General features: G+C 36.3%; 3 protein-coding genes across 6 annotated transcripts; 2 read left to right on the top strand and 1 right to left on the bottom strand.

Moving 5' to 3' along the window:
* Window positions 1–6130: 6130 nt before the first annotated feature.
* On the top strand, window positions 6131–14043 carry LOC104605936 (uncharacterized). Of its 2 annotated transcripts, XM_010270894.3 has the most exons (7): window positions 6131–6670; window positions 10901–10958; window positions 11591–11671; window positions 11853–11888; window positions 12158–12397; window positions 12495–12636; window positions 13148–14043. In XM_010270894.3, the coding sequence occupies exons 1-7, from the start codon at window positions 6495–6497 to the stop codon at window positions 13639–13641; spliced, it is 1227 nt and encodes a 408-aa protein (XP_010269196.1). In that variant the 5' UTR covers window positions 6131–6494; the 3' UTR covers window positions 13642–14043. The 2 variants fall into 2 exon arrangements, with proteins under 2 accessions (XP_010269196.1, XP_019054704.1); XM_019199159.2 differs by lacking the exon at window positions 10901–10958 and having other exon boundaries at window positions 6183–6670.
* A 1269-nt stretch (window positions 14044–15312) lies between these two features.
* LOC148791239 (high mobility group B protein 10-like) lies at window positions 15313–18312 on the top strand. 3 transcript variants are annotated; one of them, XM_088888435.1, is made up of 6 exons: window positions 15313–15662; window positions 15934–16009; window positions 16738–16900; window positions 17090–17140; window positions 17229–17656; window positions 17862–18312. In XM_088888435.1, the coding sequence occupies exons 1-6, from the start codon at window positions 15442–15444 to the stop codon at window positions 18144–18146; spliced, it is 1224 nt and encodes a 407-aa protein (XP_088744561.1). In that variant the 5' UTR covers window positions 15313–15441; the 3' UTR covers window positions 18147–18312. The 3 variants fall into 3 exon arrangements, with proteins under 3 accessions (XP_088744561.1, XP_088744562.1, XP_088744563.1); XM_088888436.1 differs by having other exon boundaries at window positions 15314–15662; window positions 17090–17128; XM_088888437.1 differs by lacking the exon at window positions 17090–17140 and having other exon boundaries at window positions 15314–15662.
* A 1207-nt stretch (window positions 18313–19519) lies between these two features.
* Window positions 19520–25790, bottom strand: LOC104605974 (putative membrane protein At3g27390). The gene is made up of 9 exons (XM_010270950.3): window positions 25177–25790; window positions 24877–24985; window positions 24557–24752; window positions 24316–24452; window positions 22846–23134; window positions 22653–22759; window positions 22342–22516; window positions 20456–20904; window positions 19520–19900 (listed from the first exon to the last, which is right to left on the bottom strand). The coding sequence occupies exons 1-9, from the start codon at window positions 25259–25261 to the stop codon at window positions 19747–19749; spliced, it is 1701 nt and encodes a 566-aa protein (XP_010269252.1). The 5' UTR covers window positions 25262–25790; the 3' UTR covers window positions 19520–19746.
* Between the last annotated feature and the right edge of the window lie 1673 nt (window positions 25791–27463).

The following is a 27463-nucleotide window of genomic DNA, read 5'->3' as shown; positions in this document are numbered from 1 at the left end:
TTAGTCCAAGAGATTCAATTATCTTATGTTATGTTATTATTGAAGGTGATGTTTAATAGTATTTTCAAACTCATACTCATGTTGGTGGATCATCTCCATATCATCCACCGTGGCAGTTGACCCATATCATTACTACCTACAACAGCCTTTTATCTAACCTTTCATTCTTGCCCGATCGGTGAACTATGTGTGCAACGGACGACAAATGTTAGTTGCCACTTGCCAGACGGGGTTTTATTTGCTCTCTATCTAATCTTTCATGTTCAAATGTACTCTTCATCGATCTAATGGAATTATGCCTACGGGTTTCTTTCAAAAAAAAAAACAAAAAAAAACAAACAAACAAACAAAAGGAACGTATCATGTTACTCCACTCCTTAATCACTACCTAAAATTTCTCACCCCAATCTATATCCCACTCTCTCTCATTTAAAATATTTATATTAATTAATAAATAGTTAAATACACTTAATATTTAATCCAATCCATATTCAATGAGTATTAAATAGTGTTATTATCAAAAGTTAATAAATACGATTGGTAAATTACAAGAAATTAATCAATATTGTTATTAATTAACTCATCATGAATTTTTTAAAGCATTTTGGGTAAACACTATTATATTCATCTTAATTAACAGCATTTTATAGAAATTGAAAACTCTTTAACTAATTTATATAAAATTGAGAATTATATTTAACAATTATTAAAAAGTATAAAATTTTAGTTATTTCTATTACTATAGTTAATAACTGAATATAGATGAGGGAATAGAATATTATAATGTTGGAAAATGAAATTATTAATTAATTTATATTGGAAAGTAAAGATAAAATTAGTGAAATTTTGTTAGGAAATTACTAATAAAAATTTAAAATAATTTTCAATAAATCTCCATAAATACACAAACGCAATAAAATTTTCAGAAGTTTTCATAAAACTACATTTTTGTAAAATAACATTTTGGAAATTAAAAGATATAATATTGTACCTCTTGGAAAAATTTTGAAAGTTTATTTAAAATGTACTAAATATTTATTGAAATTATTGGAATATTTTGGAAATTTTAAGAAAATTTGTTACATTTGATTGATTTTGGAAAACTATTGAAAAATTATGTAATTTTCATTGTAAATTATTGAAAATTATTAAAGATAAATGAGTATGACAAAGGGAAAACTGTAATTTGAACCAATAATTACACAAATTATTAAGATAAATTAGTATAATATTGGGAAAAGAAATTTATTGATTAGTTTATATTAGAAAATATAAGATAAATTAGTGTAATTTTGTAAGTAAACCATTAAAAAAAACAAATTATTTAATAATAATTTAAAAATAAATTTGAATAAATTTTCAAAATTACACAAATGTAATAAATTTTCCAAAATATTCATAAAATTACATTTTTTGAAAGTTAAAGACAATAATTTAGTGTACTTTTAGAAATTTACCATGTGTCTAATACTCGGTATATCCTTGAACTCGCCTGACACCCACTTTTAGGAGTGGGTGTCTTGCCTTGAACTTGCTTGCCACTAAGGACTGGGTGGGGAAATTCGAGGATTCTCTATTCCTAACGAGAAGTGGGTGCCTTGCCTTGAACTCGCCCAACACTAAGGTCAGGGAGGGGAAATTCGAGGATTCCCAACCCTAATAGAAAGTGGGTGCCTTTCCCTAAACCCGCTTGACATTCAGGATGAGGCGAGGATGGGGTAGAGTGTCTTGACTACGAGGTAGGGCAGGGATGGGGTAGATTGTTTATTAAAAATATTTGTTCATATTAAGTTAATAATAATAATTTTCTATAAATCAACATTAAATGAAGAATACAATTATTAAAATTTTAAATATTAACAATAAATTTGAATATTTTTAGTTAATTAACAACAAACTTTGATTATTATTTATCAATTAATTAATAGTAAATAAAATTAATCAATCTTTCAGATTTTCCCGTGCATCATGCATAGACCTTTCCCTTCTTTTTCCAACCGAATTCTTCTTCTCTACATCCTCTTTCCCTTCTTTATATATATATATATATTAATATAAATAAACTTTGAATCTATATATTTTTTTAATGTAAATAAAATCTGATTTATATTGATTATTGAATAGGAAAAATTTCTAATTTTTTTTATTAGGTCGGGCTTCGGGCTTTTTATTAGGGCTGGGCTCGGGCCCATGTTGTAGGCCCGTTGGTCGGGCCAGGCTCGGGCTCGGGCCTAACATATTTCTGTTAATGAAGAGTAAAAGCCCGGCCCGAGCCCGGCCTGGCCCGGCCCATGAACAGGTCTAATCATGCAGGTCCCCGCTAGTGTGTGTATATATATATATATATATATATATATATATATATATATATATATATATATATATATATATGAAAAAGTCCATGTCACCGTGCCTTTCCTTGCTCCAAACCCCTTCCTAATTTCCTTTTTTTTTGAATTTTTTATTTTTTAATTTCTCATAATTACCCATTAAACCAATAAGGAAACAACATAGGCTTAATTATTTCTAACAACCATAAAAAATGAGGGATTTGCTTTTCTAATATTTAGCCAAGTGGCATCACTTTCCCCCACTTTCTCCTAAATTGTCTCTAATTCCTATTTACCTCCTAAATTATCTCCAACTTTTATTTATCTCTTAAATTAATTATTTCTAGTTTAGGACAAAGATTCTCTCCTAAACTATCACTAATTCCTATTTATCTTCTCCCCTACTTTTTATCTACATCTATCTAAAGAAAGTTTTAATTTAAAAAAATCATAATTACTTAAATATTATAAAGAAATTATATACTAACTTTAAAATATTTATTCAAAACAAAAAAAAATAATTATAATAGATTTAATAATATTCATATTATTAAAAATTCTATATTTTTACACAATTCATCATGAAATTATTTAGTAACAATATAAATTATATTTTTATGAATGATTCAATTCAAATGTTATTCAAATAATACAAATTTAACATTATATTATTTAATATTTAAATAACTAAATATCTTAAATAAGAATACATTAAAAATAGATAAATAATTTTATAACAAAATATTTAATATTACATAAAACTTTAAAATAAATTAACTTCAAGTAACGAAATTTTTAAATATTTTACATATTATTTAAATATTTAAGTAACAAAATATTTAACATGACTAAATTTTAAATAGTTAAAATAACGAACTTATGTAATAAATTTAAAATATTTTCTCAAAAGTAGAAAAATAATTAGAACCGATTTCATATATTCATATTAATAATAATTTAATATTTTACAAAATTAATAACGAATTATGTAATAATAGTAATCACTATAAATTTATGAACTATTAGATTCAATAAATAATTAATATTTTAAAAGTTTAAATAACAATATTATTTAAGTAACTAAAAAATATTGTAAATAAATAATTTCACTTATATCAATTAATAATTACAGAAAATAACTTTCAAAAAAAATAATATTTATTAGTAATAATTTTTTAATAATAGTGTATATTCATTATATATTTGTATATAATAAAATTAATATTTATTGTATTTTCAATAATTATTTATTGTAATTTTTGATAAATACATTTTCAATAATTATTTATAAATATATATTTGTTTTGTTATTTAAGAGAATATTTTCAATAATTATTGGATATTAAGCAACTACTATTGAACTTTTGAAATTTAATTTATTATAATTTTGATATAAATTTATTTCTACTAATTATTTATTTTATATAATTTATCGATTAATATTTATTAGAGATTAAACTATTTTTTGAGATTACACTATTTATTGACTAATTTAATATATTTTTAGTATTTATTGTATTTTTGTAATTATTATATTTATATTAGATATTTATTGTATTTTCATTATAAATTTATTTTCAATAATTGTGTATTTCTGCTATAACTCTCAATAATTATTGGAGATTATGCATTTGTTTGGAATCGTTGTCGTTGGTCCAAAAAACGGTGCCGCATCAGTGCCACGTCAGAAAAAAATGGTGCTCCAAGAAATGGGCATTTATTTGGAATCGTTTTTCCATTAAAACGGTGCTCCAAGCCACACCTCGGAAATCGGGAAGGCATGGCTTGGAGCAACGCCAAATTTGGTGTTTCTTGGAGTTGTAGCTTGTTGCTGCCAATAGAACAATGATGTGGCACTGGATAATGGATACCAGTGCTGAAGAGCATTGGTACCAAAGAGAAAGTTGTTGTTGCTCCAGGAAACGTCCTACTTGGCAGCAACCATTCCAAACAAAAAAAAAATGACATCATTTTCTCAAAAAATGATGCTTCCAACCCACACATTTGCAGCATCATTTTCTCATATGCAGTATGATGCCAAACATATACTAAACTATTGTTATTTATTAGATATTAGACTATTAATTTAGCTACAATTAGGAGTGTTCAAGTATTGGTTCAGTTTGGTTGCATGCTGTTTTCGCCAACCAAATTGAGCTAGTTAGGTCGAGAGTTTGTCTAAATTGAGTCGAATTTGATCAGATTAGTTATTAAAATATAAAACAATTATATACTCTTACGTATTTCTATACATGTCCCCGCTAATAATACAGAAAAGATAATTCTTGTCAGCTGTATTCTAAAGGATGATTTGTTAAAACTTAAATCTATTTAGCATTAGATTTAGCTAAACGCTTAAACTGTTGAGTGGGCCATAAAACCGATGATAAGATTCCAAGCCAATATTTAAATACATGGGCCGATATCTTTACACTGGGACTGGCGTGAAACCACACCTTTGTGATATGCTCTTTCTCTTTCTCATCACATGCATGTAAATTAGAAAATTCAGAATATGGAGTCCATTGCGTTTCTTAATAGTCATAAAATGATAAAATAAGAAAAGAAAATTCCACTTGGATACGTGGGTCTATCATATTAATTGATAGGTTGCAACTATTTATGTGATTGCCAGTTTGAACAAGAAATGTGGTTTTGTCAACAAAATCTTCTCTCCATTATCTCTACTTGCATAAACAGAAGATTAGGATCTGTCCAGTGTCCACCAGATAACTTTTAACTATGCAAATTCGTGCGTTGTTTTTTAGCCGCTTGGTCTTCGTTTGGAACCCGATCGGTGCTGGGCTCGAACCCTTTTGAGGAAACCGGATCCAAAAGTCGCTTGGCTTTGGCCCACCAGAACTTTCTATCAGTCTTGGATTAGGATGGTAATTCTCGAAACTTGATGCCAACTTGGCTACGAAAGCTGAAATGGCACGATTTGGATGGTGATTCACTCATCATTCATCATTCATTATCCACATTCCACATCCTACCTTATTCGAGAGATATTCCTGATGTTCGGCTGATACATGCTGAGCGCTCTATGAGTAGCAGATACGAACCCTGACACCCTGCTTCTGTTCTAAAATTTATTTCGAGTCAATATTCATGGTAATTTGATAAATTCATCTCCGTGCAACGGTTTTTTGGTACATTCTCCGTTGGATTGGAATAGATAACAACAATAATCCGACGGTTGACTGCAAATCAGCGCGATTTTTCGGAAATCTTTAATCATTATATATGGAGACTAGAGAATTGTTTTCCAAGCGAATCTCCCAATCGATTTCAGATCTACCATAAATAAACGCTCCCAACACTGTTTCAACAAACCATTATAGTCGTATATTAAGAACATCTCTCATTGAAAAACAAAAGATATTCTCAATGGGAACAGATCTGTTCCTCATACGGAGGCGCCTCACATGCACATCCACCGTGCATTGAGAACATTTCCCGTGAATAATAAGTTATAAATACGAGAGATATTCCCAATACATGTATTAGATACGATGTGCTTGTAAAGCGCGAGTGAGGCGCCCTGTATGAGGAGCAGATCCGGTCTCTTCCCAGTGTATGGGCCTTTAACCCCATCGGAGTTGTGGGGTTGAAATCGATAGTAACTTGTAAGGCTTAGCAGTACTTTAAAGAGATTTGACGCAAAAGGTGACAGTTTGTTGTTGGTCTCGCACGCTTATAAAATACAAAGCACGTGCCTCCTCTCAATCAGTCATTGAATCTGTCTGATGCAGGATCAAGCCAAAAAGATAATGTAATCCTTATCGTGCGCCTACTGGGTAGCCGCTTAACATACGCACTCTTTCCTCCGCTTCGTCCATCCATTACCATTTTTAGCAGTATCAGACAATGGCTTTCTGCTTTCTGGTCTGATTTTTCTCTCATACAGAGAGTTTCAAGCAGGAAACCCGTGTGGCGAAACCCAGACGGAACTCTACCTACTGCTGTTCCTCCGCATCTTTCCTCCCCTAGAAGCTAGAGAGAGAGTAGAATGAGTCTTTCTGTCCTCCTCTTTGGCCGTCTTTGTGTTTGCATTGTTTCCATGTCTGTTTAATCTGAGCTCCGGTCAGGAGTTAGGGTTTTTTGAGTGGAAAGTGGGCAAAACCTTAAAGTTATCTGGTTTGGCCCTCCGACGAGGTGGAGATGTGGGGAGATGGGGGTAGATTTTATTGGGGAAGAAAGGAGGATGGGAAGGTCGAGGGAATCGTCGTGCTGTTCGCTTGGATGTCCAGTCAGGAGAAGCATGTAAACTCGTACGTTAAGCTCTACGCTTCTCTCGGATGGAATTCCCTGGTCTGTCATTCCGATTTTCTCAATCTGTAAGTTGAATTTGCTTAATTGGTCTTTTGCCTTCTTTTTTTTTTTAATGTTTCGGTTTCTTCCTTCCTTCCTTCTTCTTAATTTTCTTAGTTGGTTTTTTGATGATTTCTTTTTTCTTTCGTTCTTTGCTTAGAATGTATTCTTTCACTTCTGATGCTTGTTCTTCTGTTAAATTCGACTGAATTCCCGAACTTGGGTTGTGCTTTACTTCAGATTGTTAAATTGGAGGTTTAGCTCCAAGTATTATAGTTTTGAGCTGTGGTGAATTTACTTGGTTGCTTTGTTCTGTAGAAATATAGTTTCGGAGTTAGTTTGGGAAATGGAGGGGGGAACTTAAGATCATGAATTTAGATCAACCGACAACATGCCTTTTATCAAATTTAGAGATGCATACGCTGGGAGGTTGATCTTCGTCAGCCAGATGACGACCTAAGTGCTTGAGTGGAGATTGAACATGCTGATTTCATCTTTTAAAGATGGGATTGGTTGAACGTCGTTCTACATTCTTGGTAGTGGAGATATGAGAATATAGGATATGTGGACCCTCTGTTAGGGATTGAGAAGACATTATAGTACTTGTTGCATTAGTTCCTTGCTCTACTGATTACGAATAAAACGATATTTATTTTTCTCCCTCTCTTGGCTGCTATTTAACGTATCCATAAAAGTTGTGGCCTTTGAAGTGGACTTAAGTCATCTGCTTAAACTCATAATCCAGGTTAAGGATATAACAGGGGTGGCCAGGTGGAATATGTATGCACTTCAAATACTTTAAGCAGCTTAGTATGAGGATGCAGAAAACTTGTAAGGATATCAAGAAGTTGCTGATCATAAGAACCATTTTAGCAGATATTGTTGTAATAGAATGAAGGTGAACATGAATTAAGTATTATCTGTTGCTTTAATTTGATAATTTGGAAACTTAAAAGTCTGCATTCTATGCTTAAAAGAACTGAAAGGTTCCTTTGAAAGTACAAACCAATACAAATCGATACCATGCTTAAGTGAAGAAAGCTCAACCTGACACGCAGTATAGACTTCTCAATTGTAGTTCTATTTATTTATTTTTTTAGGTGAACAATGCTATTATATTTTAAGCTGGAATGCCTGAATAGGGAATTTAGTATAGGTTGCAGAGATGACATATTTAAGTAGGCCTTGCTTGGTTTTTTACTTATGATAGGCGTGCAACCTGTCGAAGGAGCATAACTTACATGATTAAGTATGTCAAATAGTTAGAGGACCATATACATTTTTGCAGGAGGACTTTTTTTTTTGAGGTCCTAAAAGGGTTAATGTGTACAGTATCTCATTGTACAGAGAACCAATTACTTTTTTTTTTTGGTTTTAATACAATATACCTTACCTTTCTTCAAAAAGAAAAAAAAAAGAAAGAAAGAAAGAAAGAAAAGAAAAGAAGCATTCACAGGCTGTACAATCTAGATAACCTGTTTAAGCTGTGGAGTTAATTCGATAGCTGGATTTTTCTTATACAACTGTGCTTATCTTCCTGCTCTCCCCTCTCTCTATCCACCCTCCTAGGCAGGAAATTGCAACTTTTTTTGACAGTTTTGTCTATGATGTCCTTTCGAGGCAACTTTCTTTGACAATAACCAGAAAATTTCATTAATTAATGAAGAAGATACAAGTGAACATGCTGGAGAGAGATAAACTTTCTTAACTCTCTCCAAGATGACAAAAACATGCAGCAATTACAGAACAGCCCAAAAGAGTTGATCCCTTCCCACCCCTTGCTTTTCCAAAGCATCAGTAAAGGCATTTGCACTCCTTTTAACCCACTGCAATTTGATCTCTATATCTTGTTTTAAAAATTTAAATTCCCTCCTTTCATTGACAAATTTCCACCAGCCAGTCTCATCTTTTTGCAGCCAGCTAACTACCATCTTTGAATCCCCTTCTTATATTTACCTCCTTGGCTTTTTGGATCCCTTTCATCACAGCCAACATTTCTGCCCTCAAGGAGTCTCCCACATCTATTGGCCCCGAGTAAAGGGCAATAACTCCTCCCTTGTTCCAAAAACACCTCCAATACCTGAAGGGCCCGAATTCCCCTCACTACTACCATCAAAATTCAGCTTAATAAACCCACTAGGAGGTAGGACCCAAACAGGCCTTATAACAACTCTTGGAAAAGAAGAATCAGCCACCACCTTTTTGACTTTCTAAGCAAGTCATTTGTGGGAATGTCATCGAAACATACAGCAACTAACCCATTGTATCCTTACTTCCATACTCTTTTTCATCCATCTAAATTTTTTCTTCACATTGTTGTATCTCAACAGCTTAGTGTCCTCACTTTGAAGCCATGCCACTACCAATTTGGAGTCCCCTTCAATAAGTAGCTTCTCGATGTTCATATTTCCTGCCCTTTGCATCCTTTCCTTCAAAACCATTTCAGCTCTTAAAGAGTCTCTGTCACCAGCCAGACCTGAAAATAAAGCAGTTGCTTTACCCTCTTCATCCTTGAATAGGCCGCCAATTCCTGAGATTACCGGATTTCCCAAGCTACTTCCATCAAATTTTAAGTTGATAAACCCTCTTTTCAGTGGAGACCTTACAGGAGTGACTATAGTCCTGTTGATGGCTGAATTCTCCATCTCCTTCCACTTTCTAAGCCCCTGTTTGGGAGTGCTTGTCTTTCATGAGTGTTTGGTGAAAAAGCACTATTTCAAACAGGGGTAGTATAGGCATTTTCAAAATGATGTGGCAGGCCAAGATTGACCAGAAAGGAAATAAGCACTTAAAGATAAGCTCAAAATTTGGGCATCTTAATTTTGGGCTTATTTCCCTAATGCGAAAAAAAAATCTTATTGGTGTGGTCTTGGCCAAAAAATAAGTGTTTATTCAAATAAACACTTAAAAATAAGCACTCCCGAACATGGACTAAGTGTATCACTGAAGGAGACGTGATAAAGCATCTAAGGATTTCAATCAATGAACCATTCTAATTAGGGGTGTCAATGGATCAGCCGATCAGGTTTGGGTTGGACCCTGTCTTAACAGGTTGGACGGACCAATAAGACATTGAATTGGACAAGTCCATACTTAATGTGGAAAGTATTTATTGGATTGGATTGGATTGGACCTGGACCATCTGTAATGGATTTATATTGGACTAGGTAGGATTGAACTAAAATCTGGTCCATTGACCAAAGATAAGAGTATAGGTGTTAATGGACTAGGTTTTGGTTAGACCCAATCTAAATTAAAACCAATTTGAACAGATTGGACGGTCTAGACATTGAATTGGACCAGTCCAAAATGGTCCAAAGTATTCATTGGATTGGACTGGACCTGGTCCATCTGTAATGGAACTCATACTGGACCAGGTTGGGTTGGACCAATATCTAATCCATTGACAGCCCTAACTCCAATTGTTATGGTCTCAATTAATGATTCCTTAGGTCATTCCTTTTCCATAAAAATCCTTGAATTTCTTTCTTCCCATATTGTCTAGCTTATTGCTGCCCTTGTATGTCTCCACATAATTTTCCCCCTCGTCTTTGGCCATGCAAGTGCTGTTGGAGGAAATCAGCAAAGAGACTTGCGATCTCATTCAGAGGAGTCCACTTGCAAATAAGGAGAAAAACCATTACCAAATGCCAACAACAAAGGGACAAGAAATAAATAATTGATAGCAAGTCTCACCATTGGCTTTACAAAGAATACACCAATGAGGGGATAAGCACTGCTTTTGTCTTTTTCTTTGAAACCAGTCAAAAGTATTTAATTCTTCCATATACAACTTCCCAGCAAAAAGCCCCAATTCTAGGAGGGATAGGCTTACACCATACCTCCTTGACAGGAAAAGATTGAAAGGAGTTAAGGGGAGGTTGGGTAAGGGCCTTAAAAAAGGAAGCACAGGAGTAGGAACCAGAATGAGAGGGATGTTTCTTAGCTCAAGACCACCATATCTCTTGCTTCCCCAAAAGTTCCAAGTTTCTATTTCTGTACATCTTTCCCTCAGCAGTTCCATGATTTTATCGCCAATTCTTTATGGGCTCAAAATGTATATCTTTAAAGGGTACATCGCTTGTGGATAAATGGTCAAGCTCCTGCCCATCATTTTAGGTCATTTAGAATTTTAAATTATTGTTTAATTCCTTTTATTTTCTGTGTTGCTGCTTTCTGAATGAAATAGTTTAATTCTAAACACTAAAATCATCTTCCTATTTTGCTTTTTGGATTTCGATATCAAATCTGTGCAGATTCTTCCCTGAGAAGGCCACATCACTAGCATTTGGTGTCCTCAATGAGCTGGCCAAGGTTGGTATATTATAGTACATCAACTATAAGTTCAATCTTTCTATGGATTCACTTAGTTGATATTTCACAATAACTTGTATCAGGCTACAATCTGGTCCAGGTCTCTGCTCTGGTGCTGAAAGAGTAGGAGGAATATTAGTCGGGTGGGATCTAGATGAATTGAAAACTTATTATCCAATATATACTGCTGTACTTGAGAATATAATACCTTCTATTTGATTCAGACCAAATTACCCAGTCATATGTGCCATATTTGGATGGAAGTTGACTATTTTGTCCCACATGCTTTTTTTTTTTTTTTCTTTTTCCAGGAAGGAAACAATTATTTATACAAATAATGGGGGAAAACATGGATAAAAAAAAATTGGGAAGAACATGTAAACAAAACAGTCCCATGTCATTAACAAAAACATGCTCTGGCAATACTGATTCCCTATTTAGAAATTAGCCTTATCAGTAAATTATTACTCATTATTTATCAAAAAAAAATATTACTCGTTAGAATTAGAGTTTCCACTGAATTTGGAAAGTAAGTCTAGCAGTAGAGTAGCTTATAATTTTGATTGAATTTCGAATTTTCAACAGGTGGTGTAATTTCCATTAATAAGTTATTATTCACTTTGGAAATGCAGGAACTTAGGGTTAGGCCTTCCCCTGTCGTCTTTGCAGCTTTTTCTGGGGGTCCAAAAGCTTGCATGTACAAGGTTCTTCAGGTAATGTTTTTGAGGACTTGGAAACCTAACCTTTTTCACTCATGTGCTGCAGACCTGCAGTTGAGATTAAGACATTAACCTGTTGTTTTGGTTTCTAAACCGTTGGTGGATCTTAATGAATCATTGGTTTTCAATGTTTCTCTTTTGATAATGGGAATTTATTATTTCCCCTATGGTGCAGATAATTGATGGGAAGTGTGAAGGCATGCTTAATCTGGTAGGTGTTCTTTTTTGCAATTTTTCTCTAATTTATTTTTGCCTCTATTCTCTAAATATTGTACTATTTATGTTACCTAATGACCTAAAGTAGTTGTGGATCAGGCTAGGCTATCTTTGACTTTTTACCTTTATCTATTATGTTTTTGTATGTTTTAGGTGCCCGGTAATTTGTACTCTGGCTTTGGTTAGTGCTGTTTTTGTGAATTAAGACTTTTTTACACTAATATTGGTTTACCTTTAGTTATTTTTGTCTTTTTTTTTGTTTAGGATGGGCATCGGCTTGTTAGAGACTGCCTTTGTGGTCATATTTATGATTCTAGTCCTACAGACTTTACCAGTGATTTGGGTACTCGATTTGTTCTTCATCCCACAGTTCTTAAAATGTCTCGTCCACCTAGACTGATGTCATGGATAGCAAATGGAATTTCTTCTGGCCTGGATGCCCTATTCCTGAATAGGTTTGAATCACAGCGTGCTGAGTATTGGCAGACTCTCTACTCCTCAGTTGTAAGTTTATTCATATGAAGTACAGCCATGTAGTCAGTCTGTTTTTTTCCCCTTTCTTTTGCTATATTGACCATCTTCGTGCATGTATTTTTGGCAGAGCATTGGGGGTCCATTTCTAATTTTTTGCTCAGAAGATGATGAGCTTGCTCCCTTTCAAATAATATGTAATTTTGCTGAACGTTTGCAAGGCCTTGGGGGTGATGTGAAACTAGTGAAATGGAATGGCTCCCCTCATGTAGGTATGGTACTAATAAACTTAACTGGTATCTGCACTGTGGTTATCACATTATTAAGTTCTGTTTCATATGTGATAACAAATATGTTACTCCAAACAAACTTAGATATGATTTTTTGTATTGAGTTTTGGATACAAAATAGATAGTTTTTCCTAGGAATGCACAAGTAATTATTCCTTCTTGTAGCATAGTCGGTATTTGGCATCAACTCTATTCAGGGGGATGGATAATTATGAATGAGCTTTAAGCTGGAAATCATTCTTTTGGGAAGCCAACTTGTTCAGCTCTGCAAATGCTTGTGGGATGAGTTTTGAGCTGAAAAACATTCTCATGATTCTTGCTATCCAAACTTTGAATACTGTTTTAAGAATCAAGACTTAAGAGCACAAGAACCAGAATCAGAAAGTCCTAAAGCATGCCAAACACCGCCATATGATTCCTCTTTTTCCAATGATTCGATACTGCCATGGCTCTACCTTATTGAATCTTATTCATCTGAATTGTTGCCTCACAGGTCACTACCGACATTACCCAACTGATTATAAGGCTGCTGTGACTGAATTGCTTGGGAAGGCTGCTTTAGTTTATGCCCGAAAGATTCAACAACTTGAAGGAGAAAGGATGGGAGAGGAAAGGTCATATGATGATATATCTGAGTCAATCTGTACCCTTCGAAAAGTAGCGGTTAGCTCAAATCAGAGCTTACGCAGAGTTGCTATTGGGCCGAGTGACCATTTCTTCTTGCCTAGCTCAGTGGATTATCAGGAGGGTAGAGATGTGGGGTCAGTGCCAGATGAACGGAGGGAAGGATTGGTCCATGTGCAGAACCCGCCAAGAATCAATGCATATGGGGTTCTGGGTCAAATACTCTTTGACGTGTGTGTCCCCAAGAACATTGAAGGATGGGATGTAAAACCGCCTGGTCCTTTGAATGGAAAGCCATTTTCTTCTGTGCGTAGGCATGCACCTTTTAATCCCATCAGATGCATACGTCGCTCGAGACTATAAGACTGACATACATAGAAATTTCGTTGTAGCGTGCTTATGAATTTGCGGGATGGAAGTATGGGCGCCATTCAGATTCAAAGATCTCCATGAACATGCAAGCAAATCTTATCCATTTGTTCCCATGAGATGCACAAAAACTAGAGACGTAGACACAGAAAGCACATCTGTGAGTGTGAGGTGTTAACCCTGTTTTTTTATGGCAACAAAGGATATTTCTAAGGCTTGTTCTTGTGATTTTATGCAGGCATGAAATGTACAGGTAGTTTTTTTGGGGGGTAAAGAGTACAGGTAGCTAAGTTTTATAATTGGAGAAGAATTATAACTGGAAATAAGAGGAAGTCTTGAATGTAAGAATTTGCAGCTAGTGCCTACTACGTAATACGTAATGATAGTTTTACTCAAGTGGCGGTATTCATTATTCTATGGATTGTAAGAATTTGTAGCAAAGTTCATTTCGTCTGTTTTGACCACTTTGCCCCCTCTTGTTGCATCGGATTCAAGTTTTGAAGGACGGGTACAATGGTCTCATAAAAATGCAAAATTGACGGAATCCTAATGGCATGAGCAATGTAATTGGAAATTAAAAAATACTCGGAACTGTTTTTTGTCGTAAAAGAAAGTTCAGGGATCCAAGTCCATAATGCCCCGTTCATTTTTATTTACCTGGATAAGGAGGATGACGTGCTGCCCTGCCCCGTCTATCTACAACAGCATTGGCATATTCTGCATATATGGCACTGCGATGACATGATATTGTGGCCAGAAGATCTGGATTCATAATAAGAAGAGAGAACACAATACCCAGATAACTGATGCCCTTGAGTAACATTGGCCCATTATAGTGAAAAACAAACGCAGATAAAATGATCATTTTATTGACCAACTTATCCCTCAGTAAATTTTGGAAAATGAACGAGGCCCAAGTGTTAATATTCCAAAGTACAGCGTAAGTCTTTCCATTTTACCTTAATTAATATAAAGTAATAAGATATAACCGCTTCTGAAATAAACGTTGTAATTTTCTTCGACTGAAATTGTGATATTGTCTTTGTTGTTCATGTTGATGAAGCGCAGATATGAGTGTCTGAAATCTCAATTATGTACTCACAAACTGGTTGGTGGTGGAGATGGCTTCCCAATGTGGGGATAACCTAACACGTTAAATATAATCTGCATGTGCTTTTTTTTATATCAAATCACAGAAAAAATGCATTTGTTTGAAATCTGAATTATTTATGATTTTGTTACATGACACGTTTTTGTATTTTCAACCTGCCAACTTGCCTGTAGGCCGTCTGTTTGGGTATTGGATCTCCACCGATAATATTTGGCAATTGTCATCCCCTGCCCAAATCCACCAGCCCTCTTTTCTACTCTAAAATTTAAAAGATATAGGGAGAAATCACCTTGTTTTTAGGTTCCTCAGGGATTTGAGAAGAAAAAAAATAAAAAATAAAACAGGCCAGCAGCGTAAAACAGAAAAAGTAAAAAAGAAAAAAAAAAAACAAGGGCATTATCGTCAAATAAAAGGTTATAACTCGTTAACTTGTAGTCTTCCCCTTAACCCACGTAGCTGTAATCCTTATTAATTGCATGTGCGAAACGTGTAGGCTACTATATTTACATTTTTCACTTGCCCTCCAGGCTCTCCAGCCTCCATATATTTACCGTCGTAAGGGAACGATCGAGCATCTTTTATGGTTACTGATACTCACGTTTTGGTGCAACGCTGCTGTCGTTCACGTACAAATTCAAATTCGTGGAAGTCATTAATGCAGTTGAGGTTTGCTCTTGTTCAATATGCAGGTCGAAGCGGAGGCGTCGTCGTTAGATTGCTCTTCTCAGAGTTCGAATGTTGTGGGAGCGAGTGCCTCTGCGTCTGCGCTGACGCCCACAGTTGCTCATCAGGACGATTCCTCCCTAAGCTCGAAGCCGCAGGGACCCATGTTTCCGGATTTAGACGAGCCCGCGTTCTACGACAAACTCAGGAAGCTTCATGACCCATCTCAACCAAGTCTACAGTGAGTTTATTAATTAATGAAACGAACCATTTTTAAGATTCCGGATTCTTTGTTTCTTTGATTCTAGAACTTCGTTGGAGATGTTTCTTGAGTTTCGAATTTGTCGCAGAAAGTTTTTTATAACTTGAAGTTGACGTTGGCCATCTTTTCTTTTCTTTTTCTTTTTTTGTTCTTCGCTCATTTTGTTTAGCGTGCTTTGCTCTCGATTTCCCCTATCTCTGGTTCAATTTTCAGCTGACATTAATTGAATCGAGTACTATCATGGTGACAGTGTTGAAGTGGGGGACGCAGTCTTGGACTTGTATCTGCTTTACAAAGAAGTCACGATGAGAGGAGGATTTCTACAGGTAAATTATTTCTTGTTTGATCCCCACCAAACCTTCTCATCTCCTTTGCCCGTTGGTAATGCAACATGTTCGATTATTATTTATTATCCCTTTTTCGAGTTAGTAATTAATGCAGCTTTTTCCCGGCCGGCAGTGGAGGGGGAGAAATAGAAGGAAACCGCAACTAGAATTGTAAGACAGTGGAGAAAGAAGTGGAGTCATTATTTGACGATGGATATATCAGGCTTAAATAAAGGGATCAGTTGTTGATAATCAGGTGGGTTGAAGTATCGACAATTGACAGTTTTGAGTTAAAAGGCCAAAATAATTCTCAAACAGCTGGTTCTACTTCATCCTATGTAGTTACGGAAAAAAATTAAAACTTTTGAATCTTCTCTACAATAATTAAAGCAGGCAACACCACCCTTGTAACATCCAAATGTCTAGTGATGGTTTTAAAATAATCAAAGGGATGATCTTCCTGGTTTTAGTACTGGGTAGTTTAGAAACTCGCAGGAGAGTAAGTTTTTCTGGAGGCAAAAAGAGGAGCTACGATATCTCACCCTGTTTCTTTTAATAATGTTTCTCTTGTAGTTATAAAGTCTCTTTTTATGTTTCTATTCCATTGGTTCAATTTGTAGTAAAAAGAAATGATTGATCAAGTGTCTTATACCTTAGTAATAGATTTTAGGTGCATAAGCTTTTTTTTTTTTTAGCTTCAAAGTTCAGCCAAATTACATTTCTCTCAGGTTAGTAGAGATGGAAAATGGGCTGAAGTTGCATCTGCATTGAAGTTGACCAACAGAGATGCAGATATTTGTCTTCAACTTCACGATATTTATAAACAGATCCTTTATCGATTTGAGCTGATCTGCTTATTAGAGATGCTTCGGAAGTCATCCGGAACTTATGGTACGTAAAAATGCAAAGCCCAGTCCTGTTTCAGAAGAGCCAAATGTCAGGACAGTGGTCTGAACATCAGATTTTGTTTTAACACTATTGAGGTCCCATCTATCTTGTGGCTTCGTTTTCTTTCTTGGATGTAAAGAAGTTTCTTGCAAAATACCCTTTCTATTTTATTCGAAATGCTGCTTTTCGCAGGAGTTGTTGATGGATCCAGCCCCATCAATGAAGCCTCTGGTCAACTCTCTGGTTTTCTATTCTCTTCTCTTTCTTTCATGAAAGGCTTCTTTGTGTTCTCATTTTCATCTTTATTTGCTTATGCATTTATTTTTCTCAGTTGATCCCGGGGCCCAACTAGGTAAGACTGTCATAGGCATGATTGAAACTGAATTTAACAGCGGCTACTTGATAACAGTCATGGTTGGTTCAGAAAAATTGGATGGTTTTCTCTGTCACATTGATGAATCTGCTGGAAAGCAGTTTGCTGTTATCCCCAACTTAATGGAAGGTGTAGGTCCGGAAGATCATGATTCGCAGCCAGTGGGCATGCTCACTGCAATCCAAGAACCATCTGTGCAGTCATCATCAAAGCATAAAGGCAGAAACAAGGATCCAAATGCTCCGCGGAGACCAAAGAATGCATACCAGATTTTCCTGACCAAGGAATGCAATCTGTTAAAGAAGATTCATGGAGGACGATCGGGCAAAGACATCCGTAAAATGGCAAACGATGCATGGAAATGTCTTTCTGAGAGTGATCGACAGGTTGAAATGGGTTGAAGCTTTTTCTTCTTTACATTTTATAGCATTCAAATTCAAGTTATCTGTCTAGCGATCAAATGAGACATACTCTTCCAATATAATCCTAGTGATCTCACCTAGGACAGATGTTGCGCTGAAAGCCTGAAATTTGATTAGTTTTGAGACCTTTGAACATCATATTCAGTATGGAAAGTTTCTTTTCTTGCAGCCATACATTGAGGAGAGTAGGAGGGACAAGGAACGGTATGACCAAGAAATGGATGCGTACAAGAATGCACAAACCAGAGAGACAGAGAACAAGCCTCACAGTCAAGATGCAGCTGTTGATGATGCCTATCATGTATCATTGCAAACAGAGATGGAACCTAATGATGAATTCCTCGTTCCCGAAGAATCCATGGTTGAGTTGGCCTTGCAAATGATGGAAGGAGCTCAACAGAATATGGACTCCATATTACAGTTTAGCTGGGATGAATTCTGTGGAAGGATTTAAAGGTTTAAGATGAGTTCCTATTGCTTCTTGGTAAGAAGTGTCATGGATTGGATGCTTGTTAATTAGGTCCATGCATCATCCTCTTTTTGTGGGGTTACGTTGTTGATTAAAAAAAAAACTGTTTGCTATTATCGATTACGGATCCTTGAATCTTTTTGTGTAAAAATTCTTGTGCGTAACGACCCGACTGTTTCTACTCTATACCTTTCCAAAGTTTCAACAATCTTACATAATTACGCAAATGCAAATGGTCGAACGCGTCAATATGGCTCAATGAAGTTCAAATTGTCTCCAGTATACTGAACCGATACGAAATATCATATCAGCTTCATCATGAACCATGATTTGCTACGCAAACCGGATTTCATCGCTTCTAAGTTCTAATATTATCTATAGCCACACATCTCAGACGAAGACAGTGGAGATGACAATATATACATCGTTGTTCTTTTCTCTTGGGCTCATCACCGTCACCGACGGTTACATAGCAGATGAGAAAGAGAAACAAACTTGTTTACCACGCATCTTTTTTTTTTCTTTTTAATTCAAAATTAAAAGGTAGCCAATTGTTATGGCAAACTCACTCAGACTTCAGAGATGAGAAGAGTGGAGTTCGCTTCTGCTACGACCATGGGAGCAACGAAAGCTTGCGAGTCTGCAGCGTCAAAGCTCCGAACTCAATTCAAGCGTTTGGGTGTCATTTCTTGGTGTTCTCCCTGTAAGTGTAAACATCTATTTCTTCTTCATCTTTGTCAGAGCATATAGTTTATTCCTCAAAGGTCCTTGACAGACTAGTGTGGTAGGTAAGCATCCAAAGATTTTGTACTCCAGTTCACAGGGTCCAAATTATAGTTCAATTAAGGTTCTAGTGTAGGAATAAACAAAAGTTCAGCTAGGCGGGTTTCTCTGTTTATAATCATAACACCATTGTTGGACTTAATGGATGTCAGTCAAGTCACTGAATGATCCAAATCAACCAACCCGTAAGGGGTTCCTTTTTCAGTCTTCTGAAATAGAATGTCCATTTAATAGTCATTGGGAAGGTGGGATCCCCAAAATAGGATGATTTGGGATGCCAGCATTTCTACTAGTAGATGCTAGTTGAGCCAGGTACTCGCATCATCATGCTGCTACATCTGCTATTTCCGTTCTCAGGGACCATCACTTGGCGAAATGGTAAAATCATAGGCTGACAAGCGTGTGAATGCGGGTTCAAGGCTGATAATGGACACTTTGTGCAAAAATGTCAAGGGTTAGTTCTGCATCCAGTCCCCACTCGTGACCCCAAATAATAGCTGGGAGACCTGGGACCAAAATTGGGTAATGACCCTTAAGGCTTGAATTGTATGGTAAACTTGGGTAATGGCCCCAAATAAAATAAAAAAATGTGTATTATTTATGTGAATATTTACAACACGAGAGGTTCTGTCAGGCCACAACATCTAGAGTGAGGCCGAATGTTAATTACAAGATAAAGGAAATTGGATTTCGATCTCCTTTTAATTATAATAATTTAAGCTAGGAAGCAAAAAAAAAAAAAAAACAAAAACAAAACAAAAATAAGCACAAACATGAACAGAAGACTTGGCTTAACTTCAGCCTAAACAGTTTCAATGGAAGCAACCGATCTGACTGAACTAGATCTGGTTGGACCTTCCTTCTCAACAGAATATGTGATCAGGACCTTCACTACCTGGCGAAATCTCCTTCTGTAAGTTGGGAACTTTGATATACTCCTCATCATTCCTATCAGCCTGGCAATAGATACATGCAGTATGTTCAGAAAGGTTATTCAACTGATTTACTCTTTGTCAAGATACAGAAAAAGATATTAGGGGGAGGAAAGAAAATTTTATGTTCCTTTTTAGCCTAACCAAATAAAATTCCTTCAGTTGGCCAAAGACCAATTCTGAACATCTAAATTTAAGACTTGCAATAAAATCTATCAACTGTCAATAAAAGAATTGAGTATTTTAAATCAGGTTTGATGTCAAATACTTGCTCAGGTCATAATGAGTAGTCAAGGTCACTACCAATCAAAACAGGATTAATCCTAGATACCTGATAGTGATCAAGATCAATTCAACACTCTTTTGATACACATTTAGTAGGCGTTTCAGAATGTATTATCAGTCAACATAATGTCAATCATTTTGAGAATACAATAGAAAAATGTCTCTTCCATTTTGGGAAAATCTGAGCCTTATGCCCTGAGGAAAGACTCACTATTCCTCCTCAGGGAGACAAAGACTACTGAATATTAAAATACAATGATACAGAAACATGTGCAAAAGGGACACAGCACATACCTTCTGCTAATGCCCTGAATTTGAGCAGCTCTGAGAGCATCCAGAGGAACCATTGAGCCATTTTCCCAAGCCTCCATGCGCTGTGTATCATCACCAAAGAGGACAATCTTCTCCAAAAATCTCATTTCACCCTCTTCCATCTTTATGACCTTGATCTGCTCTTTTAAAACCAATATAGGATGGAAAAACCAGTCCAACAACCGGTCTTGGGGTCGGTTCAGATGGGTGACTTCAATACCATCAGTCATCATTAAACCATCTGATCCAGCTTTGATGGAGTAGAGAAGAGAATGTAAGAATGAATAAGAAGGCAAACCAACACCAACTATGGTTGCTTCAGTGTTACTCTTTGCCTTGTACCATTCACTAAGGTCAGCTGATGTTATGACATTTGCATCTACAAGTTCCTTGCCCCTCATCTCACAAGACTTCATCATGTTTCCCCATATCTGTTGCATTTTGAATCAGGTCAGACATAGCAAGCTCATAAGCTTCTATATTTTCCTTCTCCATTTATCTCAAAAGAGATAAAATTTTGATTATTAACCAATTAAAAGAAAATAAACAGGGAAAGAAAAAGTAAGAATTGCATTTTTTTCTTGTAAGCAAGAATAACTGTACATTTAATTGTGGAGAGATATTCTTGTTTTCAGCATTTTAGTGCACCTGTCTAATGGAAGAACTTAGATATGGCTGCTGTTTCAGGGTAGTAGTTGATGGTTCCTCTTTCCATAATATCTCAAAACATATGAATTTTTTTGTTAAGGGGCATCCTATCTTTTAGTTTTGATGCCCTTATGTTGATTCATGATTGTGCCATTTAATGTCTTCTGGCACAGAGCCTTATCTAGAAATAGTTTTGGCAAAAGAATAAAATAGTGGATATTCTTATTAACTCCAGGGTTTTAGATAGTTTCATTTTTAAGTTACATATGATTCTTCTCAAGCTCCAGCTTAAGGAGGATCATAGCAACTCATGAATTTTGTAATGTTGCTATTTGTATGATGTCATTATTCTTAGGTATTCTTTCATTTTATAGCTAGAACTTTTAATCTCCAGAAAATCCATCCAGTGAGTGTAGGAGAAAATTTATTAAATGATAAAATTATTAGATATTAAATATTTCTACCTATTTTTCATTAATAGAAGATAAATCATATGCAGGAGAGACCCTCTCTCAAAGGAAAAAAGGAAGAGTTTCTTGTTTCAAAGTAGGTAAGTTTCCTTCTGATATGAGGTGTATTTACAATATATTTGGCATGTACACTTGCAAACAATATCTGTTGTGTAGTTTGTATAGGGATTATGATCTTCTACTAGGAACCAACTAACTTCCTCAAAGAATGTAGAGTTGAAGATTGTTACCATATTGAATATTACATTATGGAGAGTTGACTAACAGCAGAAACATAACTAGAGGATAACATAATTTTCATCAACATTCACCATTTTCCATGTCTTGAAAAGAATTTTTGTTGATTCACCTCAATCCCTCTTTAATGAGTAAAAATCTTGGGGACTTCAGTCACATGAAAAGGTCAAAGTTGAGCTCATGCTTCATTTACATGAGCTCATATCTTCCTGCGTCTCTCAAATATTTCATTCTACCAGAAATATTGAGTGGTAAAATGCCCCTTTTATTTTCTAAATGTGGACTGTAGAACTGCCATGCTATTCTACAATTATCTCTTTCAAGCCCAATTACCCATTAAGATTGACATTATTTGGTGGACTGTAGCTTTACGTGGATTATTTAATTTGGTCTTAAAAAGAAAAAGAATTCTGCAAAACCTACACCAGTAGGTTGTAACTCTTATACCTGATGTTTAAGATGCAAAAATTAGGAAAAATCCATCCATGTACACTCTATAATTCAGAAACAGACCTGCACCATTTTCACTTCTTGTATTGCCTCCCTAACAGATCTTGATGGGGCTAAACTTGGTATGAGAATTGTGGGTGCTTCTATGGAAGCAGGGATAAACTTGCCTCTAGCTGCCTGACTTCCTCCAGTAGAAAACTCTGCTGAGTGAGTGGCCCTCTTCTTTCGGTACTGGGGCCTGGCTGTGGGAAATATGACATATAACATCGAGGGAAAACCAGGAATGACAGTGCAACAAGTATTAATGAATAGGCTTAAATCAACATATTTAAGAATAGAAAATAAAGATGGTTAGATGAGTGAAAGAATATTACTTTGGAAGGACAGTCCCTTCTCTCAGATAGAGCCAGTCATTTGTGTACTCGTCAAATTCTGCAACCATGGCAATTATGTAAGCTGCACCTCTCCGGAAAGACTTCTCCTGCATCATAAAAAACCTGAATCTTAGAATTTTTAGAAGGTCTTAAGTCTGAGAAATGAATGATAAAAGGCTGAATGTCTGGTCACCTGATATACTATAACAGAGCCATACAACCCAATGAAGATGCTGGAGAAAATAGCCAACAATATGCTCCCAATGACGATAACTGGCCATAGAAGGATTGTCAACCCAGCAATTGGGACACAAGCAGTTTCTAGGAATGGACCTTCTCGGCTTACTAAATCATGTAGCAATCTGTGCCAGCCTTTGAAAAGCATGCATGGACTCTTTACTATGGCGATGACAGTGTAAAGAGGAATATCCACAATTAGTCCCATCAACCCCACAATGATGCATGCAGGCACATGTACCAACCTGCACAAAAGTTAAGATTGGTATGATACCTTTTGCTTTCTTTACTATGAGTAACATTTTTTGTTCTCATGGTGCCAAAATGACGCATGCAAGAACCTGCAGAATGGATTTGATTAAAGCATATTTGTTTTTCCTGGGCCTAGCATCATGACTTAATTTCTTTTTAAAGTGGAATCAGTGTTTTAAAATGCGTGGGAGGCGTCCCCAAAACATCCTGAGTATATGCAGATGCACTGATGCATCTCCATGAGGTGCATGCCTCATATGCCTTTTGCATGAGGTGTGCTAGAGGCGTGTGCCTCAGAAAGAAAGAAAGGAAAGGAAAGGGATGGGAAGGGAAGGAAAGAGAAAGGAAAGAAAGTGGGCCAAGGGCCCCTCCTCATCCCCCTCCTCTTAAGGAGGCTTGTGCCTCTCTTGTGCTTGGGAAGCTCATGCCTCTTACGTTCTGAACTTATTCCCCAGCCTCAGGGCAGTGAAATGCCTCACATCACACCTCCACATTCTTCAACAAAGAGTTCAATGCTATGCCAGCTTTGTCATGAGAATTTGTGAATAATGTCGCTGATTTGTTTGCCTAAGCCATGTAGTCTCCACTCCTTCCTTATAACAGCAAGGCATTCGTCATTTTCTATTCTGTCTATGAATTAATACCGTGCGATTTTCTATATCTGGTCAACAATTACTGGATTTTGACTTTCATTTCCATATTGTCTCCCTTTTTATTTGAGAAAGATGTTAACTTCATCTCTAAGGTTTTTGGCTCTAGCCCCGTTGCTTGGCTCGTCAGAAATATCATCTAAATTAAGGAATGTCAATGAAGCCCTAGTTTCATTTTCTTCAGCCCATGCACAATAAATAATGATGAAATGACATTCAGGTTTGTATTTTCTTCCTCAAGAATCTTGTTTTTTTTTTTATTTTTTGCACAACCAGAATCCTGTTAATTATTCATGAAGATGGATTTAAGTTCCAGCTTCTTAATGGGATTATCGGAAGCTTTTATCGGGAAACTTAGACACAGGACAAATGTTGTTAAAAGTTCAGATTGTATTTTGTGAATTCTCTTTAGTCTTTGAGGCTCAGACTGATCGAGCCAATGGAAACTGTGCCGTGCCCCACGTGGGAGAGAGATTATTTGGTGTACAGTCACAGAATAACTTTCAGCAAGCAAAATACCATACCTCAGAGTTTGGGGTTCATCTGAACTGCCAGAGCCTCCACGTAACTCCTTTAAGTAGACTGGATAGGAATGGTAGCATATGTCTGCAAAATCTCGGACCACAGTACAGCTCCCTTTAATGGTTCCCCAGGTCCCATCCTAATGGTTAATTGACAAGGGACAGAGTTTAGGACGCTATAAAGTTCTTTGTCTATTTAGGCGCTGAATCAACAAATGGCAACAAGGCAAAATCCAAAATTTACCACAATGCAGTGAACAAACTTTCTATATTCAGTATCTTGTCTGAAGGCCTCGAAGGCCGAAACCCAAGGCGTGAAGAACCCATAGCCCACTCCTACAAGAACGCTTCCAGCGATGCCAAGACCCAACCAGAGGGCAAATAGTGGAGCCAAAGCAAACAGGAAAGCAACTTTCAGGGGAGTATCCAACCGATTGGTTCTGTGTGATAAAACCGGTCGATTAAATTAAAGATTCAGTTGCAAATCAAACTCCCAAAAAATCAATCCAATCAATAGAAGAAATTATCTTAGAAATGAGAAATATAGATTTCAGAGATACTGACTTAATAAGAGTATAGACGGTCCAGGCAACATGAGCAGGGAAGAGCCCCAGAATAACTCCAACATTCCCAATTATCAGCACCAAACCAGCAATTGGACCGACCACCATACCTGCAACAACAGAGCACAAAGACAAGAACCCATGAGGCCATAACTAAGTTACTACCAAAAAAGAAGCATATGTAGAATAGAAATAATACCCACCATCCAGAAACTGCAAGGAAATTAAACTGAATGCAAAAAAGAAAAAAAAAAAAAGGGAGCTTAGAGAGGAGTGAGGAGAACAGCAACGACAAGAATACCTTTGAGAGCTCCCAGAAAGAAGGCAGAGCAGAAGGCTAAGACCACATAGATTATCTTAAGCCATTCTTTCACGGTATTTGACATGTCGAGAAAGGGAAGATGAGAGAACCAGAGGAGGTAAGGAAGTAAAGAACAAGAACCATTAAAGAGATCCTGAGCAAAGTTTTAGAAATACGAAGGTCAAAACGTCCGGGCAAAAGATAAATAAAAGAAGAAAAGAAAGGCGGCGAGAGGCGCAAGAAGATGAAACCAAAATGACAAGAACAGCCTGCTGACCAAAACGAAAGAATCAAAAACAGGATGAAGTTGGGAAAACAGAGAAATGACTGGACGACTTTTTTTTGCATCAATCAGGCTGTGAATCACTGTCAGCAAATGAACACTCCCCCCCTTTGGATGTGATCGCATGAAAACTCATCCTACAATTCTCAGATTGGAAGATCTGTGGGGACCCAACGATCCTCTTACTTCAAATCTCCAACCTGGTGGTTGTCATTTTTTCCCTGTGGAGCAATGTGGGAGCACGTAGGATTGATGATTGAATCATTGAATCAATGCTTGGTTTGGATTTGGGAATTGGCGCGAGTACGAGTAGTGTAGACTGCACGTATAACGTAAACACACCAGAATATCAAAATCAAATCCAGTGTGGTGTACGCAAATAAAGGGATGATACTGTGTAGGGTGTAAACGAAGACAACGGTTGTCCGTACTTTTCAACCGTTGATCAGAGTCAGAGAGGGATGTAACACAATCGTTCTTTCTTTTTGGTTCGGAATCAGGGACGAAGTCAACAAAGTCATGCATTCATTGGTCCTGCGCCTCAAAAAGTTGGAAACAACCTTCTGGGCTGCGGTCAACGAACACCTACGTGACACGTGTGGCACGGGGACGGGGTTGCTCCGTCAATCGTCCAACCTAAACCTAAAACGTCACCTTTCTTTTTAATTTTTTTAGATAGATAAAGGCAAACCAGGAGTTACGAATTAGCTCTGGAAGCAGCAGAAGCAACTAACTTTAAAGAATGTGTTTGGATTCGTGGGGGTTTATTAATGGGGCGTTTGTCATATAAATGTTTATTTTATGGTTTTTTATGTATTACATAAGCATTTCGTTTCTAAATGCCTAGGCGTGGGAGAAAATAAGAATTTGACATTTTCCCAACTCTTCATGCACATAAATTCATGATGATTTCATGCGTAATAAATGCCAATGCCAATGCCTATGCCTATGCCTATGCTGTATGACCGTATTTTTTCAATAAATGCCCATAAAACTAAACATAGCCTAAAATGCATTGGTATGGAACAATGAAGGAATCGAATATATAAAGAGAGAGAGAAAGAAAGAATTGAATAGATGGAGGGATAAATAGTGATTAGGGATATTTTAATTAATCTATATCTTAATTAATAGATATAAAGGCAAAACAGGTATTTAAAAACCACACATTAGGTCAGCACCTTCTGTATGGGACAATGAGGGAATGGGGTAAATGCATGATTATTCAAAACTACAGGGAAGATTTTATGATTGTCATAAAACTTATTAGGGGAGGTTACCTTATATTTAATGACTAAATTACCCTGAATCTACCCTTTATGTTACCTTTTATAGGTGAATGTGGAGGTCTGCAACACCGAACTATAGGATGAGATGAATTCATACTCCATACGAATTGATCCTATGGACACTAATAAACATATCACAAATCAAAGCATAGCATAAGAGAGATTAATCAGGATAGTTATCCACTCTCAATCCTCTTGATTGATAATATAAACTTATTTCAGAAATATTAGTCATTGCGGAATTAGAAAAAGACTGAATATCAATCAATTGCATTACTACACTGTTACTATCTGAGATCTGGCCTAGCTTCAACCATAAGATGAGCAACTACGTAAGAGGCAAACAGGGAGCTTAATTCCCTTCTATCTAGACTTCATGAGTTACGCTTCGATCCGATAGGCGATAGTGGACTTCTATCCGGTTAATATGATATTGCGGGGGGAGGGGACCATTTAGAATGTACAATCAGCAACACCGATCACTGCCGCTAACTGTGCTGTCTAAGTGATTGACATAGGACGGTTCATTTAAGGCAAGTTCGTTTTTTTTCTTTATTTTGAAAGGGAAAAGTTGGTTAATGGGATTTTGATTTTCAACTTCCTCTTATTGTTCAAGATATTTATGTTCTTTTTTTTAGATTTATGTGGAGTTTATGAAAAATTTATTTTTCCTTGTACCCATCTCCTAGGTGAATAAATAATTTTCACACATAAG

Source organism: Nelumbo nucifera, chromosome 5, assembly GCF_055504915.1.
Source record: "Nelumbo nucifera cultivar China Antique chromosome 5, China Antique-T2T, whole genome shotgun sequence".
NCBI lineage: Eukaryota > Viridiplantae > Streptophyta > Magnoliopsida > Proteales > Nelumbonaceae > Nelumbo > Nelumbo nucifera.
The sequence above is the reverse complement of the archived record's forward strand: the minus strand, read 5'-3'. Positions and strand labels throughout refer to the sequence as shown.